This window comes from Hippocampus comes, unplaced genomic scaffold (assembly GCF_001891065.2).
Source record: "Hippocampus comes isolate QL1 unplaced genomic scaffold, H_comes_QL1_v1.1 scaffold241, whole genome shotgun sequence".
In the NCBI taxonomy this organism is placed as follows: domain Eukaryota; kingdom Metazoa; phylum Chordata; class Actinopteri; order Syngnathiformes; family Syngnathidae; genus Hippocampus; species Hippocampus comes.
The window spans coordinates 253,589-272,566 of NW_017804969.1; the positions used below are offsets into that span (position 1 = coordinate 253,589).

At 43.4% G+C, this 18,978-nt stretch overlaps 1 protein-coding gene across 1 annotated transcript; it reads right to left on the bottom strand.

The window, feature by feature from the left end:
* Positions 1-1,388: 1,388 nt before the first annotated feature.
* Positions 1,389-2,678, bottom strand: tmem250 (transmembrane protein 250). The gene is made up of 2 exons (XM_019890334.1): positions 2,514-2,678; positions 1,389-2,253 (listed from the first exon to the last, which is right to left on the bottom strand). The coding sequence occupies exon 2, from the start codon at positions 2,145-2,147 to the stop codon at positions 1,728-1,730; it is 420 nt and encodes a 139-aa protein (XP_019745893.1). The 5' UTR covers positions 2,148-2,253; positions 2,514-2,678; the 3' UTR covers positions 1,389-1,727.
* Positions 2,679-18,978: the final 16,300 nt, after the last annotated feature.

Consider the following 18,978-nt stretch of genomic DNA (forward strand, 5'->3'; position numbering starts at 1 on the left):
TAAGTGAAATAGTTATGACACAGCATGAAACAAAGCATTCTGAGAGGTCAACTTCTGTTTTTCGGGAAAAAGAAGAAATGAAAACAAAAGTAGCATGACTTCATGATCACCAACTGTGGTTGCTTTTGAGTTCATGTAGGCTACGGTGTACAGTGAGTACAGACGGCATAACGGCAAACAACATGATTATCCATCTTATGTCTGACAGGGACGTTTTCATCATTTCAGACTTGTGTGGACAAATTGTTTTATATTCTTATAGTCTTATAATACTAAGACAACATTTATTAGCAAAAATCTAGCTCATGCAATGATTTGCTCGCTAAGAAACGGCAGTATAGGCAGAGGTGGGCGTTTACACCTGTCATTACCTGTCCGTCAGTACCGACCGGAGATCCTGTTTTTGCTGACGGCTGATGCTAACTTTGAAATATTGACAGAGTAAGCGCCGATGGAAGTGATTTTTGTCAGGCCCCCGGACTGCCTTGCACCCGAAAAGCAAAGATGAGGGAGGGGCAGGAGGACGAGCAGAAATGGTATATGAATTTATATATTTTTTTTTTATGTGAAATGATCCAAACCGTTTATAAATGAACACAACTGTGAAATGTTACCCTTTCTGTGCCTTCGGCTAATTGCTTACATGGCATCACATGATGACACATACACATCAACCACATGCTTCACGGCTGTCCACACAAAGACGGCCTTTGGCTTTCAAAGCATGTGACATGAGGCGCCACAAAGCATGTAAAACAGACCTGAGATACATGTCCAAGTATGTTTCTGTGGCGATGTAGGCATTACATTATTTTGAACAAAATATGCATTGGAGTGGATGATGTACAATCAAACTTGTTATTCATAACAAAGGAAATGACATTCATTCGGTCACCATCATTAAGACATTTTACACGCAAGACTTAAGCACTGTGCAATAAATTTACCAACCCTTCAAAACAGAGCGATACTGTCACCAAGTGGCATTTAGCAGGTGTTGCTGCAATAAACAAGCGTATGCAGGTTAGCACAAGCTTAGGCAAAATCATTTGCATATGTCGTATTTGAAACAGGCAGATACTATACCATTTCCGAAAAGTTCCATTTCCCGTTTTCATTAGTTCTCCTCTGTGATGACATCATAAAAAATCTTTGTGCTTTTGGCACTCACAGGGCTGAAGTCTTGCAAGATTCGCAGAAATCTTGACACTTTAACTCCAATATAATTTTCTCTAATTTGATTGCTTACTTCATACTGAACAGCCAGATGGTTTCCTATGATGCAAAACACTCAACTTCCTGTTCTATGGTCATCACTAAACATTTTTTATGCTCACTGGGCTGAATGAACCCGTGTACACTATAAGACACAAACGACAGACACTTGGAAGTTTTAATTCCAGTTAAGAGTCCATTTTAATGCACGTAAAATCTTTTTTTCCATTTGACATTCAGTGGGTGCACTGGTGAACAACTTCAGGCTACATATGGCCCTTGAGAGCATTTGAGCAGTCCAACATGCAATTCCAAAAACCTCAGAGGAACTGTTACAAAAATCTTCAAAACATGTAATCCACAAACTCGTTAAAGTGACATAAGTGGTACTTTTTGACACTCAAACAACTGGCGAAAAACCACCAAACTTTGCGATGCTGAAAATTTCCAGCTGCACCCAAAGTATCTGGATTGGACCGTTTCAAGTTCTCGCAGCCTCGCCTTCATCCCAGCTACATGTCCACAAAGACCATGAAGCACCATCCAAGCCCACCCACCATGAACATGGTGATCTGCATGCTGTAGATGAACAGGTCATTGACGACGCCGAAGTCCAGGCGTCTGTGGCCGAGCAGGAAGAGGATAACGGACAGCTTGTACTGCAGACGCAGGAGGGCACGCACGCCTACGTACTGCGTGAGGAAGAGTGCCAACAGCGCCACCCAGAGGAGGGATGTGAGCAGGCTGCAGCCGAAGTAGAGCAGGAAGCGCAGGAAACTGTAGATGCAGCGTGAGCGACCGTAAAGCTCAAAGTTGTTGTACTTGCTGCGCACCAGCTTGGTGGCGTGCGCCGCTCCGCACGCCGAGTGCATGCAGGTGGTGTGGGGGCCATGGAAGCTGCGCACCCGCCGAGGGATGGGGATCACAGGCATGGGTGGGCTACAGGAGCCCCCTGTCAGACGACGTCTTGTCTGTCGTGTTGGCTGCCCCTGTTTGCATCATGTGGTGACTGGATGTCTTGTTAGCAGAATCCACAGACTGAAAACATAAACATTACATTTACTGTAATTACGATTTTGCCTTGTCGTCGGTTAGATTACGGTTCGCTCCCATTTAAATGCAAATTACATCCGACACTTTGGTGAGCAAAAGGCTAGCCTGGTTAGTCAAATGCAACTAAATCACAGTCGAAAAACAGAAGCTTTATTGTCATTGTCATATAACTCACTTGCAGGCTAATATATTGTATTAGCAGTCCTGTCATTTTAACTATAGAGCAAGCTATCGAGGTTACTTACATGCGACACCCCGGCGCCCTTTTCCACCTTCAAAAATATGTTTGTGACATACAGTCTACGTGTCACGTTATTAACTGTCGTTTTTGTATGTGTTCAACCATATGCGGATGCTTTCGCTCACAGATATAACATGCCGAAAATCACATGGTGTCGCAAAGTAATGCACGACAATTGGGTTGACGGCACTGTGCATTTAAAGAGCCAGGACGCGAATTTGGAGTTTTTCTCTTGCGCCCACAAATACGCTCACACACACTTTGAAAGAAATACCGTGATGATTACAGTAGATGTATTTTTATATACTATTAATTTTACAGTATAATAAAAAAAAAATCGGATTTTTAAAAATCCTAATAACCAACATAAATCAGTTTAAAATGATTTAAATAACTGTGAACTGTTTTTTGTCAGTATTAATCAAATAGTTATAAAATCATATTAATCATAAATATATGTATTAATGTTTGTTAATAAATAATAGTGACTAATACGAGAAATAAAATCCGACTAAATTGCAAGTGAATATTAAGACGGGTAAAAAAAGGAAATGTAAATGAATATATATATATATACACACACACACACACACGCACACACACACACACACACACACACACACACACACACACACACACACACACATACACACTACTCGTGTGTACAAGCACGATAAAATAGCGCAAAATCAAAACACAGATTTATGTGCGTGTGTGTCACATATCTTTCAGCGAGCCAGGTAACAACAGGTGCACACAACTCCCATAAATAAGGGGTTTATTAAACATATAAAGAGCTGTTGAGGATTTAAGGGCTGGCGCAAAATTAGAAAAACAAACATTGCTGTGATGTTTAATCAAACGCACATAAAACTGTCATGGTTGGACTAAATATATGAAGTCGTTCGCTATGGGATGATGACTGGATTTAGTAATGGCATTCACAGTTTGAAAAGCAGCCAATTTCTCAGTAAGAGGCGATTGGGGAATGTGCATTTTGTATCCAAAAGGGGACGCTCTTACCTTACGTTGGGTGAGGAAACACATTGGTTCCAGGAGGCATTTCAGTATTGTCGTCAGAGGTCCATTCTTAAATTAACAAGTAGAACGGCCACACAGACAGGTGACTTATCTCTCTTTCTCTTTCACACACACACACACACACACACACACACACACACACACACACACCCGCACGCGCGCACAAGCACACGAGCACGTGCGCGCGCAAACGCTCAATCAATTAATTCATTAACTAAGTGGTGAGAGCAGGGAGTTGGTGTGCGACAAATTAAATCAATTATTCAAGCTAATAAGATGAGGGAGTCTTTAATGATGGAAAGTTTTAATCAAAAAGTCTGTTTGTTTGGTGCATTCTGAAGCAGAGGGATGAGCCAGTGTGCCTTGATATTACTTCACTTCCAAATGAAAACTGGCTTTCTCACATGAAGAGGATGACATAATGGAGTCAGCTAATTAAAAATACATTTAAAACCTGTATTTTGATTCTTTGCTGCAAGACGGAGTCACTGAAATCCACTTCTGTCAGTGCAGAGCCCGTCTTTTTTTTCTTCCTTTTTTAAGTTTCCCATCATTCGCCAATTGTTAGCAAAACGGGTGTGATACGAACTGACGGACAGGATAGAATTCTCACTGTTGTGAACCACGTTATGTTTGAAAATATTTTAAAACAGGCTCATTCATTGATATTGTGCCAAATAATACAGTCCACCCAATGGTCTGAAAAATATGGTCCGGGAGATTACAGATCTTCATTAGGGTGTAAACATGATCGAGGAAGAACTACATTTTGGTGGTTTTAAATTGTCTCATTTAGCGGGTTTGTTTTTTCGTGTGTATTGTCACAAGCATGTGGTGCATGTGAGGTCACAAGAAAAGATGCGGGTGAGGTCACTACTAACGAGAGCAGCATTGCGAAGGCACGTTCCCATATAAGCTGTTAAAACTGAGGTTAGAAACCTTGCGATGGAAAAGTCTGCATGTCATGTATGCTCGCGCGGCTAGCCACCATTAGCCAGATTGGCCTGAGCGGTCAGCGGCGGTCAATTGAGCGGTCACTCACCTTGTCGATCGCGTGACCCGGTGGTCGGACTGGACGCCCGGATCACTCGCTTTGCCTTCCATTGTGCCTGAATTATTGCATGCGTTCCGACGCTAGCATACATTAACAGAGAGAGGGTTAAAAAAAAAAAATCTATGCGATCACTTATGCTGATTTACACAGCGACCCTCTCGACCGACTCTCGATGGAATGTTTTTAACACCGCGTGATTTATGCAGCAAATTACATCACAGTAGTAAAAAAATAAGAGCCCATGAGATGTTTTTTGTCGCATAGCTTTTGAAGTTCTGACGTGTCTCTCGCCTCTCTTGTCAATTAATAATAAATAATACAAGGACATTAAGGAGTGACGCTGTTCCTGGCTTACTCTCTCTTGACTATTATAACCATTCAAAAGCAGAAGGCCTGTACAAACAACCAGGAGCTATCCTCATTAGCCTAGTGCCACAGGTCCTAACTAACTGATTAACATTTTGAGCTAACAATAGCATCACATTCTTTTTCAGAAATGCACTCCATTTTGCCTAATTTGCTCCAAGACACGATTCATATACAGTATCTTCCACATAATTGACAGAATTCTTAACCATCAATTATGTGTGTTTTTGGACAAAATAATCTAGGGGGCGGCACGGTGATCGACTGGTTAACACGTCCGCCTCGATTCTGGCTTCGGCCTTCCTGTGTGTTGTTTTTGCATGTTCTCCTCGTGCCTGCGTGGGTTTTCTCTGGGTACTCCAGTTTCCTCCCACATTCCAAAAATATGCATGGCAAGTTCATGGAACACTTAAACTTAAATTGTCCCTCGGTGTGTGAACCAATTCAGGGTGTACCCCGCCTACTGGATGGAAAAAAAATGTAACATCAAATTATTGGAATGAACAGGTATGTATGTTTATAGTTTGTATGTTTGTACCGGTATGTATGCATCCATCCATCCATCCTCAGTAAAGACAGAGATGTGCCTGCCAGTCTTTCTTCAGAATGAAACAAAGAAAATACCAGCACACTCCATTCTTGTGGTGTGTATGATGTCAGGGGTGAAAGGGGTACTGAGGGGGTCATGGAGACAGGTGAACCCGATGACATCATTCCTAAGAACACGGTGATGAAAGGATTAGAGGCGGTTCTGTGTGACAGAAGCCACAACTCCACCTTCAAGGGCCTGATATGTGTTATGTTGGCGAGTTTACATGATGACTGCCAGTCACAGCGCACATACAGACAAAACCATTCGAATCTCTTGATTCTGCCGCATTGAATTCTATGATGTATTTTTTTTTTTTCTGTTTTCATGCTGTGGCCAAAGGCCTGTCTAATATAAAAGTATTGCTTTGGCACCCTCTTGTGTCATTTTAATGCCAAGGAACTATGGTGTATTTTGAAGATAGGGGATGGGCTTCATTTACACAGGCCATGGCGCTGTTTAGTATAAAAGTAGTGCTTTGTTGCCATCTTGTGGCATCTATAGGTGATTTGTAAGGCTTTTTGGAGCGGCGCGAATGGCTCACAGATTGTCACGGTTCGCGGCAAAGCTCGTTGTCTATTCCGTACAAATAGAGGGTGAACACCGTCAATCGTACAAAATCCAAGAAAAAGAAAAACTGAAAACTCAAAATTGTTCGAAGGTGGGAGTGAGTGGTTGTCGGTCAAAATGCGCCCTGCAATTGGCTGTTAGTCTCGCCAGTCTTTTGTTGTTGTTGTTTTTGAACATATGTTGGATGCATGTAACAGAAAGACAAAGCATAACATGCAATTCAATCCCCCGATGCTCGCTGAACTACGGTCCATAGTGATGTTTGACTGCATTTGCTGTATTGCTGTGTGACAAACGAGCTCACACACATGCAATCTTGCACTTTTTTTCTGCATTTATTTTCTGCACATTTGCCACCTAAACAAAACACACGACCGCACACTCGCCTGTCGAGCAATCACAATTACCGTGTACCCCGAACACATCGCCAGCTAACTTATCGCTCACGGTCGGGCTTAATCTTTCTGGGCAGAGAAGGCATCCATCATCTTAAAACACCATCTATTCCGCTCTGGCTCCACTTCAAGGAGTGTGTATGCTGAACCCCCTTGTGTGTCCGTGTGAGCGTCAAACACAACTTATGGGCTGTCAACACAAAGTGCGCAGCCTTGCCGGAAACTGACAAGCACAGAATGACTGACAGTGACTTTGCGCCATTACGCTCTCTACTCGTGGGTGTGTGCGTGTGTGTGCGCGCGCTTGTGTCTGATTAAAGCTGCACTCAGTAATATTTCTCCCTTGCCCTCAAAGGATGCGCACGGCACAGCCACTTGTCAGCGTGATGGGACCATCGCTGTCAACGCCACATGCGACTGCTCCGAATTACAACCTAATGTGCCTCTTCCCTTCTTCTTTTTTTTTTTACATATTAATGTGCAGTGAACCCCCACCAGTTCACCACTTTCAAAATTTTCTGACGAACGTAACAACTTTTTTGCTTTAGAACTCACCGGTTTTCGCCTTATTCATGTGCTCTTTTCTGCAGGATGCCGACAGTGAACACAAGGGCGGTTCCTTGAGGGATTGACGCCAGTTGGTAAACTTGTCAAGAGAGAAAAGTCCTCACGGCGTCTTGCATCAGCGCGCTGCGAGAGGTCAACAGGAGCAAGGCTGTGATAGTTGACAAAAACCAACGATGCACTTCAAATGCAATGAAACGAAAATGCTTTAAAAATGGCACTGAAACTACATCTTACGTTTATTCACTAAAACTAACAATGTTTATGGTGAAAATGCCATTCCTATTTGTTTTTGCCAATTAATTTCATGCATAGTTTTCAGAGTTCATTTTAGATGTATTTATTTTAGTATTATTGTTTTGGTATTATAAGAAGGGAGGTCAAAGAGTCGTTTGAGAGTTGCAGTTTATTTGATTGCACAATATGGTTTTTTTTTTTTTGTTTTTTTTTTTAATTGACACCCAACAAATACTCAATTTATTTTCCTCGCTCCATGCTCTCGAACCGGCATGCACGCTCCTTGGGGTGAGCAGAAAACGCTTACAGTCGAGCTCACTGTTACATGACATACTGCGGTATATCGTGGTACGTTGTACAACGCAGATGTAGCCTAATTGCATTGGCAAATTTTAACTTTTTAACCAAAACTGTGCAAATAGCAAAGGTTTACCGCATACAATTTTACCCTCCCTGCCTAAACATGGCAGGCGTCCGCTTTTTTTTTTTCCTCTCGCTTTTCCTTGTTTTTTTTTCGGCCTCCATGCAATCTCTCCTCCTCCTCCTCCGCCTCCTCCTCCTCTTCCCCTGCTTGATGAATGCGTGGCCTCCTATTGATCGCGATGGGTGATGGATGATGCCCGGGAGATGAGTGATGGGGTGCAGGCAAAGGTGCCAATAAGAGGGCAGGCGGAGGGCGGGGTCTCCGCCGCTGGCGCTAATGGGAGAAGACTTGGGGGTGGGAGGGCGAGCGGGTGGTTGGTGGAAGGGGGGGGGCGTTTGACGGCAGGGAGGTGGGCGGCCTCCCTGGCAACCCACGCCAAGCCGTAGCCCTGCCGTGTTTCCTTCCCACGCGCGGTACCTACGGGTCACCCACTCATCCGGGTGCCCAAAAAGATGATGAATGGTGGTCCAGGAGGGGGAGACTGCCGCCGCAGTTCCAAATTGATATCCCAGCAAATGTTTTTGTCTGCTGTGAAAAATGGCGCCGCAACTCTCATCTCCCCAGCCCACCTCCCCTCATCTTCTCTCTTCTAGCTTTTCTTCCGACCACCTCCCGTTTCCCGTGACAGACGCCGATCACTTCCTGACCTCTGGTCGGAACCCCTCCTCAAGTGCTCTTGTTGTCGGAGAAACCCGCCCTGCCCGTTGCCGGTCACCCCTCTCCCCCCTTCTTTATTTTCAAGTGTTTACCTTGCGAAAACTACCTAGCACAATGGAAGATTGATTGTTGACTCTCGCGAGCAGCGGGGTGGTTGGATCAAGAAAAGTCCCACTTGGAGAGACAAGTTGTTTTTTAATGGAGGGAGAGAAAGCTTTTAAGTTTCGTAACCAAAGAATTTCGCTTGACTGTACTTTGACCGAAGGATCGTCTTCATTTTGAGAAGAAATATCCAAATTGATTGGGTTCTTGCATGTGAGATTTGTCACTATTTTCTAAAAATCTATCTTTGATGTAATCCTGATCATGTATTCAGTACAAGAATCAGCAAAAGGGTCTAATTTCAAGGAAAATGACAGGGTTGTGGACACAATTTGTAAAAGGAAAATGGCACACAAATGCTAAACTTTCCAACAAAACACTTCATTTTGCTCTATATACAAAATATTATCATTTTATTTTTATTCATTATCATATTTTTGGAATGGTGGGAGGAAACCGGAGAACCCGGAGAAAACCCACACAGGGAGGCCGGAGTCGAAATCGAACCCTGCACCTCTGCGTGGGGAAAAACAAGTCATACTAAAGCTTAGTTGTGGACCTTCTCTGCCTCTTATTGCTATTAATCACACTGCATGTCTTCCAGCAGACCAAGTAAATGAAAGAACATTTCAGTTGAGCTCCATTTGAATTGATGCTTTTAATTTAAAGAAAAGCTAGAGTGTGAGGCTGACAAGGTAAAATAGTTGTCGTTCTGGGAAACAGGGGAAGAGGAAAAAAACAACAACCCCAGAATCTTCTGGATGAGAAATGAGGGACTAATGTTGGGCGAAAGGGATGCGGGGGGACTTGACGGATAACGTGAGGATAACGGGAAAGGGATGAGATGGGGATGAGCTCACTTCTTTGGCGGTGCTTAAAGGAGTGGAGCCAGCTGCAGCGGGGATTGTGCCTGCGATTAGGAGGCAAAAGGAAAGCTCCAGAGGAAGGGGATTAAGGCGGGAGACACAGGAGCAAACACTGAGAGAGGACAATCCATCTGACGTGTAACACTGCGTGGCCATTAAAAGCGGTTAGTATGCTCAGGACGGCCGGCCGCCACCAGGCAAGGCGCCAAAAGCAATATTTGGAATGACGATAAATACAAGCGATAAATATTTATCTGTGCCCACTTCATAAATCAACCTCATTATTCCACCGCCTGACGTTTCTCTACCTGGTGCACCTTGTTAATTTGTCTTTTATGCCCGCGACACTGCCGCCATCCGTCAGCACGGCCACTCGTTGGATTTAAGCGCTCGTCGATAGCTTTTTATAGCAAAGATGAGGCTGAACGGGGGGCGGGGCTACCGGGTTTGGCTCCTGGATATGTCATAACTCTTAATCCGCTAACTGGACGGTGAAGGGGCCAAGAAGCCGACTACCCATAAGACCAATATCCCTGACATCTGTGGCTTTGCCTTTCTCCGGGGCTGCAGGCAGATGCTGCCCGGCGTTCACTCGGATAAACAAAGCGCATCAAAGGCTTTTGAGAGGAAAATCACAAAAGAAAAGCGACGGAAGCGCAACTCCCAAATGTTCTTGACATTCATATGTTCAAAGCGGTTCATGGATATAGGGAGATGCGCCCCCCCACTCGTGTAAACACCGCATTCGGATTCATGTTGTGTTCATGGTGGTGAACTGGTTAGCATGCCCGTCTCACAGTGTAGAGGTGCAAGGTTTGATTCCAGCTTCGGCCTTCCTGTGTGGTTTGCATGTTGCATGTTTGGCTCACAGCGAATTTAACCGTAGTGGAGAGCCAACCTCGTCAAGCCCCGATTATAAGATCCTATAGTAAACACTGATTACCTCGTAATATCCAGTTGTCTGTCCATCATGGCGGTGATGTAGTTTGATTGGTGGATTAAACACTTATCCCTCCCCTTAGTCTACTTTATCGATTTCTCCATCTTCCCCCTGTCCCCTCCGCCTTCCTCCCTTCCCCAACGGTGAGTGGGCGCCCGGCCTGATAAATGGCGGCCGATTGATTTGTATTTAATTAACAATTTGCCGCAGACTCTCACTCTCTCCTTCCCTGCCTGCTTCCCAACTACCCCTTTTCATCTCTATAAGGTCCCCGAAGGCGAGGAGGGGTGATGCATTGGTAATTTATAGGCTGATCAATAAGTCCTGGCCTAACATGCACGCTGCCAGGATGTCAGGGCCGGGACTGCTGTCGGGGTGCACAAACAAGGCGGGAAGGTGAATAAGGGGGAATTAAAAGAGTGACAGCTGGGGATAAAAGGGAGACGGTCTCATGTGGATGGGCAGTTTTTACTCTCTCGGAATAGAGAAAAAAGGTTGTATTTAAAATGAACATTGGTGTCTATTTACCCGTGGAACTTAAATGGACAAGATTTGTAAAGTACTTTTGTTTTTTTGTTTGTTTTCCTTCAACCGGTTTGGTTCCGCTGCTTGAAGTTCGCTTTTCCATGCTCCCACTGTGGTTTAAATTTTTCACAGCTCACCATTCATGATCTCAACTTATTGCATTTTTTTCCCTTGCGGAACCCAACTCAAAGTCATTCATTGAAACCTCACCTATTCATATTTTTTTTTTCTTGTATCAAAAGATACCAAATTTCCAATGCTAGCAAAGGAATAGCTAGCAGTAGCCAATAGCCAATAGCTGGCTAGTCAATGGACGGCTAGCTTGACAAAAGACACAGGATTCTTTTTCTAGGGACTAGGTTGACTAATACAAAGAGGGGCTGAGAAAATTATTTCCAAATGCACTTTAGAATATCAAAAAAAATGCTGAAGGGGCTTAACAAGGGCTACACAGATTCCTGACAGGCCGATAGCACCCCCTAGCATAGTAGAAGGTCACACCGATTTAGATTATTTTCCCGTTTTGTAATTTATTTGAAAGTTTCTCTACAGATGAGTCCAGTTTGCAAATGCTGCACTATTCCTTGTCTGCTTTTGCAATCAGTGGTAGTTTGAACAGATAAACAAGTTATATTGCACTGAAATGAGCATTGCATTATTCCCATAGCCATAACATTTGTGTTTGTGTGACATTTACTAACCTGGATCAAGGTGACAACAAAGGCACTCCTCCTTTTGAACCCATCCGCCGATGGAGCTCTTATTCTGGACACCCCCAGAAAATGGGCATGGGTGTGCGTCGTGACTCTGCGGCATTTGCAGCCCTCTCTATAAAAGTGTTTTATCACATGTCTTGTAATGCAACACATTAAGGCTTGCTGTTGTTATTTCCGCACAAGGTCGTTCGTTTGCAGTCCCCCCCGTTTACTGCTCGCCGCTACGCCGTTACCCACTTTTCCGCTGTCAAACACATAAAAAAAATAATAAATAAATAATAATTTAATGCCCACACATTTAGCAAAAGCACAGGGCTGCATTTTTAGTTTGTATAGAAATTAGTTGAACAATCATGGCTGTTTTCAGGGAATCATACTGGAGAGGTGTTTGATATGAAATCAAGATTCACAGCTGCAGAGGGTACGAGGCATCTATAAGTAAGGCAATCCTTTGTTTGTGCCATTTTTTTAAATTGATGACAGTGATATCAAACATTGGCTGTCCATTTCAAATACTTTTCCGTTTGTGTTCATATAAATACATGGAACATGCAATCAAATGATCAGAATTATCGTTAAAGCACCAGTATTGGGCAAAAAAGGTGTACCTAATGTTGTGGCCCACATTTTGTATTGTTTGTCTACTTTTGTCGGCTTACCTATGTGCACATTTCTTGGTCACTCAGTTTACGCGTGTGCAATCAAGCGAGTCTTGTTTCCGAATGCTTTCCAGAATCATCCTGGGATTATCACTCTTGTGTCAGACCTACTTTTTACCTGTTTTTTTTTTTTTTTTTACTGTTCTGGCATCATCCACATGAAAGTATGTATTTAAAGAAGTAAATTATTATTATTCCTCTGTTCAATTTTTAAATCCTGGGGCTTTTTCTGGTAATCCTGTCATTCGGGCCTCAGCCCTATAACCTCTCTGTGATTTTCCACCAGCGCCAGTAATAAAAGAAAAGCATAATCCAGTATTGTAAAAATATAAAGTCATATATTACAAAAGATTTTCCCAGTTGGAATCTGGATTAAGGATGGAGGATGCAACTGTGGTTGTGTGCAAAACAATAGATGTGAAAATATGGGTTCGTGTAGGGGAGGATATTCCAGTTAGATTCTGTCAACATTTCCCAGTGAGATCAATTATATTTCAAGTCAGTAAACTTTATGAACCGTACAACCACTTTGAAGTAACATTTTGACATGTTAATTATCATACAAGTATAGGTAGAAGCTAAACATTGCATTTAAAACAATACACTCTTTAAAGGGGAGGTTTTAAAGGGGAAAGTTGTTCTATGCACCGTCACTGCATTCTGATTCATATTGCGTTTGTGGAATATGAGTGAAGGTCACTGATGGTGTAGTGGGCAATGTGGGATCGGTTCCCACTCTGTCACAGTGTGGATGTGGGTGTGAAAGATTGTTCATCTCTCTATATATGCTCTGCGACTGACTGGCGACCAGTTCAGGGTGTAGTCAGTTGGCACCGATCCCCCGTGACCCTGTTCAGGATAAGCAGAGTTGAAAATGGATGGATGGAATAGGAGTTGAGCAGCAAAATCCACCTGTTTTTAGCGATCTCAGGTGGCGGCCATTTTGCAACTTGCTGTCGGCTGAAAATGACATCACAATTGCTCAGGGCTCAGGTCACAAGTAATCACAGCTCACCTGTTTTCTGAAGCTGAGCCGTGATTGAAGAAGAAGAAGCAGCAGATGCAGACGACAAGCATTTATTGACAGGAATGGGTGTGCAAGCTACTTGGATTGGACGTTCCCCTTGGCCACAATGTGAAGCTGCATTCTGGTTAAGGTAAGTCATTGTACACTTTCAATTAAAACTTTATTTTATTTATTTATTTATTTTTTGCGTTTTATGAATTAAAATAGCTGCTCCCAACCACCAGTTCAATAAGTTGGAAAATATGTGTGTGTGCTTTTTAAGTTTTTTGCAGGGAGGCTTGGGGGACTGACATATGGACTGACTGACGAATTGCTGGAACGGTGAAATTTACAGACGGAAACAATGACAGAAACGTCGTTAAAATAACATGACTGACTGACTGAGTGATGATAACAGTTTGGCTTGGCCTGAAAAAAAAAAGATGGGCTGACGATGACGGATGATGAATGAAGATTTTGTAAAATGCCCGTCTCTGGTAAAATTAGTCAGTGGTGGCTTTGGGCAAGGTAAACATGACTGCATGGAATTTTGCTGACTGTTAGCTAACAACATTCGCTTCCGATAAGCAGCGCTGTCTTGATTGCTTGATGCAGTTGGGCACAATGCCAGGGTATTTGTGTTTGGTGATGTCTCTATATGCACCACATACACAGAGTATAGTCTATAGACTGCTGCCTCTTTGAGTTTTCATGGGTTTTATGTTTGCTTTTTTTTTTTTTTTTTTGGCATGGAATGAGTGCTGACTCACTGTTTGAAAAGGGCTGATTTCAGCAAGACAAGAAAGAATGTGTATAATGAAGTGTGCTATCAGTCTTGACCCCAGGGGTATTTTGACAAAAGCATGTCACTGTTTTAAAGAGGGGGGGGGGCAGGGGGGGGTGGATACAGTATGCTCCTTTTAAATGAATATCACGGTAACTGTTATTGCATCTTTCGATGCTGGCTGAAATGAAGACAAACGAGGTTTGCCTTTTCTCTCCAAATAGTACGCGCTATAAGGTGTTTGACTTCGGAGGTGCTAAAATTACATTTTTGCAGTGTGTTTCAGTAAAACGGCCTATCAAGGGAGTGTTTGTGTGTGCGTGTGTGTGTGTGTTTTTATTTATGGCTGCCAGGATTTGAGCTGATAGAACAGGAAATTGGGACGGGTTTTTTTTCCCCTTCTTTTTCTCCCCCTCTGCCCCTCGCCCACGACCCTATTTTACCGCATCTCGCTCATTTCTTTAATAAAATGTAAATCCGTATGCACACATGCATCCCCCTCCCACCCCAACCCCTTCCCTACCTTCGATGTGAATTTTATGTAAACCCCCCTCCCCATAACTCAAGTTGACGACGTAACATATGACTCTGTGTAATTTCATTATGTAAAAGGGTTTTGTGTGTGTGTGTGTGTGTGTGTGTGTGTGTCTGTTTAGACGATAGAAGATGTGATTGTCATGAAAGCCTTAAGCGATGTCAAACCATCTGACGGCAACCCTTATGATAAAACCCCAAAATGAAGAATATAAAGCAGCTCGATCAAAGTGTTTTTGTATTTGACAAAGTACTGCCATCAACATTTTTGTGTCTTTTCATTTAATCATTGGCGTCTCCCTTTTGGTTCACACCGTCAGGGTGTGTATTGATTTCATAATATGTTGATGATTGGGTGCGTGGGAGTTTGCGGCCGTCTGGAGCTGCACGGTTTCATACCGGGGACTGGTTAGATGAAACAGGAAATTCTAAAGCCATTCGAAAATATTCAAAAATATCCGTCTTTGCTGTAGACACATATTCTAAAAGACTTTGTTTCTCATCTTGATTATATGTGCAGCGCAGATTTGGCGTATAGATCAGATGATGGTGACCATACTGCTGTTGAATTGGGTCCAGAACTACTTTATGCCCACTTATGAAAGGGGACCGGGTAGGATTTGAAAAAAAAAAAAAAAATCTGAATTGTACTGTTCATGCTGCATGGAAAAAAAAAATCACATTTGGTCAGAAAAAAAAAGACCTGCAATCTGAACGTAGCCTGTGTCAAGATGCATCCCTTCACCTTACTTCCTTGATACCAATTACTACTTTCCTATTAGCCAGGACCTCAACATCTTGTGCTATCATAGGGCATTTGAAAAAAGAAGACAAAAATGGTGTATGGTGAGCACTTTGGCAAATAGCTGTGGATAGTTTCACAGGGAAAAAAAAAAAAAAGGTAAAAAGGTAATTTGTGAAAAGCTAACCGCAAATAGGCAGGCGGTTCACTTCACTGTACATCAACAGCTGTGTAATTTTTTTTTTTTTTTTTTTTATGAAGGCCGTACCAATCTATAATGTGGAAATCATCACCGGCGGTATTGATCGGCGGAGCCCGGGTCGGCGCTTTCCCACGTGAGTGCAGGAGTGTATCCGAGCACATATATTTGCGTGGCGCCAGTGCGCACGCTGTTGCAGACACTCCAGTCTATTGGATTGAGATTCATTCGCTATTTAAGGGTCAGGGGTTCGGACCGGTGCGCGAGCGGCATGCCTTGCTGATCAATACCGCTCCCGCATACCCTGCCTGACCCCGGCATTTTGTCACCGTAAATCCCTTGAGTTCCCCCTCCCGCTCCCCGGCCCCCCTGCCTCCTAATCGTCCTTGTTTTGCTTCTTGAGTCATTTAAAAGAAGAGATGGAGTCAAGAGGGGAGCACTTTGTTAGATATTAGACAAGGGCTTGGAATATGGCTGTTTGATGGCTCATGCTCCGCATTTACCAGAAAGGCCGCATTTACGCTTCATCGTACAAGTGACTCAATTCTCCAGGCCCGACTTTGGACCCCCATCATATGATTTGTAAAGCATGGCTAACTTTGCTAAGTATAATTCCATCTATCCATTTGTACAACTCGACTCTAAAAGACACCTTTGCCTTCATTTGAGTGAATAAACAACCGCTGGCCAGTATTTGCGCAAATATTGATCATTGAAGTATGTGAAGACGCACCGATACACTAAGGCACACATGCAAATGTGCAAAGTGTCGTGCTAGCGTGCCTCGTTTGCATATGTCCTTCAGTCATCCTCCTTTGCCGCTCCTCATTCCAAACAGGATGCAAAGCGCCCACGCCGCCGCTGCCCCTTCACCTCCCATCGCTTCTGCCGCGGCCGCCCCCCATCCTCCATCTTAGGTCCACCGGCGTCAAGAGCGGTGCGGACGGCGTGCTCCCCGTCCCCTCGGCCGTGATATAGTGGCGCCGGGTTCACCTGATCGCTAAGGTCAGGGACGAACAATCTATTCAATCCACTCATTCTTATTAGGGAAATAAACACATTTGGTTGGCAGACCGCACCTTGAACTTTGAACCCGTACACTTTGAGCAAATTCATCTTTTGTCATCTTTTTTTTTTTCCCCGCCCCCCTCCGCCTCCAAAAAGTGTCTCGCACCGGTTGTTACGGTCCAGGCGTCAAACACATCCATTAAATGAATGAGATGGATGCTGCCATTCTACATATGCAATATTTCTGAAATGCGGTCAAAATAATTGAAATTATACTGATGTATGTGTGCACCGATATTGATTCGGATCACATAAATCAGTCGTGTTTGCGCTGTACGTCGAGAGAAATGGCTTTTTCAAAAACAAAGAGCTCTCGAAGAATGCAAATAAGATATGGTCATTTTATGAAATGACCCTGATTGTCAACATACGCGCCTCGAGCCAATTTTGGTGCGGGTACCTCCAAAGTGAATCTCAGCAGCCCTAAACTTTGAGAAATTGAATGTTTATTTTATGAAATGTATTGTCCTTGCATAGTTATTGGGGTACCATTTCAAAGACTAACGAATTTACATGAAAGCAACATTTTTTGACTGTTTAACAGCAGAGGAAATCTACCAATTTTTGGCCAATGTCTTAAAAACAGAAACTGACCAAATATTGCAGCCATTGTCATTAATTAATTCCAATCATTATGTAAAATCTCCGCATAACAAAATCTTTATCAATGGAAAACTACGATGCATATTAAATTGTCTATGGAATATTTTTTCTATTGATTACAGGGTCCAGTGTTTACCCAAATCTACCTCATTTATACTCAACAAAATTGACACATTTTTGTGCAATGTGGCATTTTTAAAACCTTTGAACGGTGGATTTACTGAAAGCGTATTTTTAAGGATAATTCGGGTGATTTCTTTTTTTTTTTCACTGACAACATGCTCGTAAAAGTTTTGTTTTGTTCTTGTACTGGATCTCATTTACCTGCGCAACAGATGTCAATTTTAGGATGAAAACAAAAACTGCTTCCCCGAATCATGCGCAGAAATAGAAAACATGTCATGTTGATGGCAAGTTTAGAATACGTTCAAAATAGACACTTGAAAAGAAAATCCCTCGGGGGTCATGCTGCTTCCTGTGTGGAAGCTCACTGGACTACGATTCTTAACGCTGTAAACAATAGTTCTGCCTTGGGTCTTTTGTCCCTGACCCCCCCCCCCCCCCCCCCCCCCCCCCCCTAAACTGCTTCCCCGAATCATGCGCAGAAATAGAAAACATGTCATGTTGATGGCAAGTTTAGAATACGTTCAAAATAGACACTTGAAAAGAAAATCCCTCGGGGGTCATGCTGCTTCCTGTGTGGAAGCTCACTGGACTACGATTCTTAACGCTGTAAACAATAGTTCTGCCTTGGGTCTTTTGTCCCTGACCCCCCCCCCCCCCTCCTCTCTCCACTCCCCAGAAACCAAATTATAAAATCATCGAGAGCATGATGAGATTGCTGCTCGGGTTATTAATCTTCAATAAATACATCTTGACCCAGGGATTAAGTGTGTGCCCTTGCCGCCCCTTGTACCCCCCTCCCCCTCCCTTCCAAACCACACACACACACACACACACACACCCCTCACGAATCTCTCCAGCGATGCTTTGACATGAATTATGACATAAAATGGGGAAAGAAAACAACAAATCTGTGGGTAGAGGAAGGAGAGAAAGGGAGACTGGAACAAACGTTCCAAAGGGGATTGGGCCTTAGCGACTGATGGCAGTGCCCTTGTTAGGGAGGGCCGGCATGGTGGGGATTGCTCTCCAGGTTGAGGCGGGATTGCCTCTTCTCATCGAGGCTGAAGACGAATAGGAACGCTGGGGAGCGCGGTCACCTCAGAGATGTTAGAATGCTAAATTCAGGTTTGTCGTGGCTCACTCTGAAAAAACTTCATTCTAAGGACTTGTCTTGGGGACGAGTGTCACATCCCCGCTCCACCAGTCTCCGGCCGGCCCTCAGAGTGACCATGAGGTCAAAGTAAAATGTAAACTATGCGGTGCTTTGATTTTGAAAGTTTGCTTTTATTTTAATTCCATCGGTGTGGTTGCTGGTACAAGCGAGCAAGAGATTCAACTTGTGTCTGCACTGTTGCCAATTTCGAGAACTTTTGCTATATTTGGCAACTTTTACGGCCCCTCTAGCAACGATTAAAAAAAATATTTTATCGATATTTATAACTATAAATATACCATATCTACTACCCATGTAGCAATTTCTTCAAACAAGACAATGCACATTTTCAAAATACATAAAAAATAATACAAAGTTGACGTTAGCTTTTTGGAATAGCCCTCGGCAAGGGTTCCAGGATGGCATTTCGCCCCTTTGCAAAATAATTAATTGACCCCCCCCCCCGCCCCCAAATGCCAATAACTTAAATTCTCCCTCAAGTGAAAGATGACCCCTTGAAGCCAGAACAAAAGAAACGTGGCAACAAGG

What these genes read in the sequence shown, in the direction of transcription:
- tmem250 (XM_019890334.1), bottom strand. Translation starts at nt 2,147, where the DNA reads ATGCCTGTGATCCCCATCCCTCGGCGGGTGCGCAGCTTCCATGGCCCC.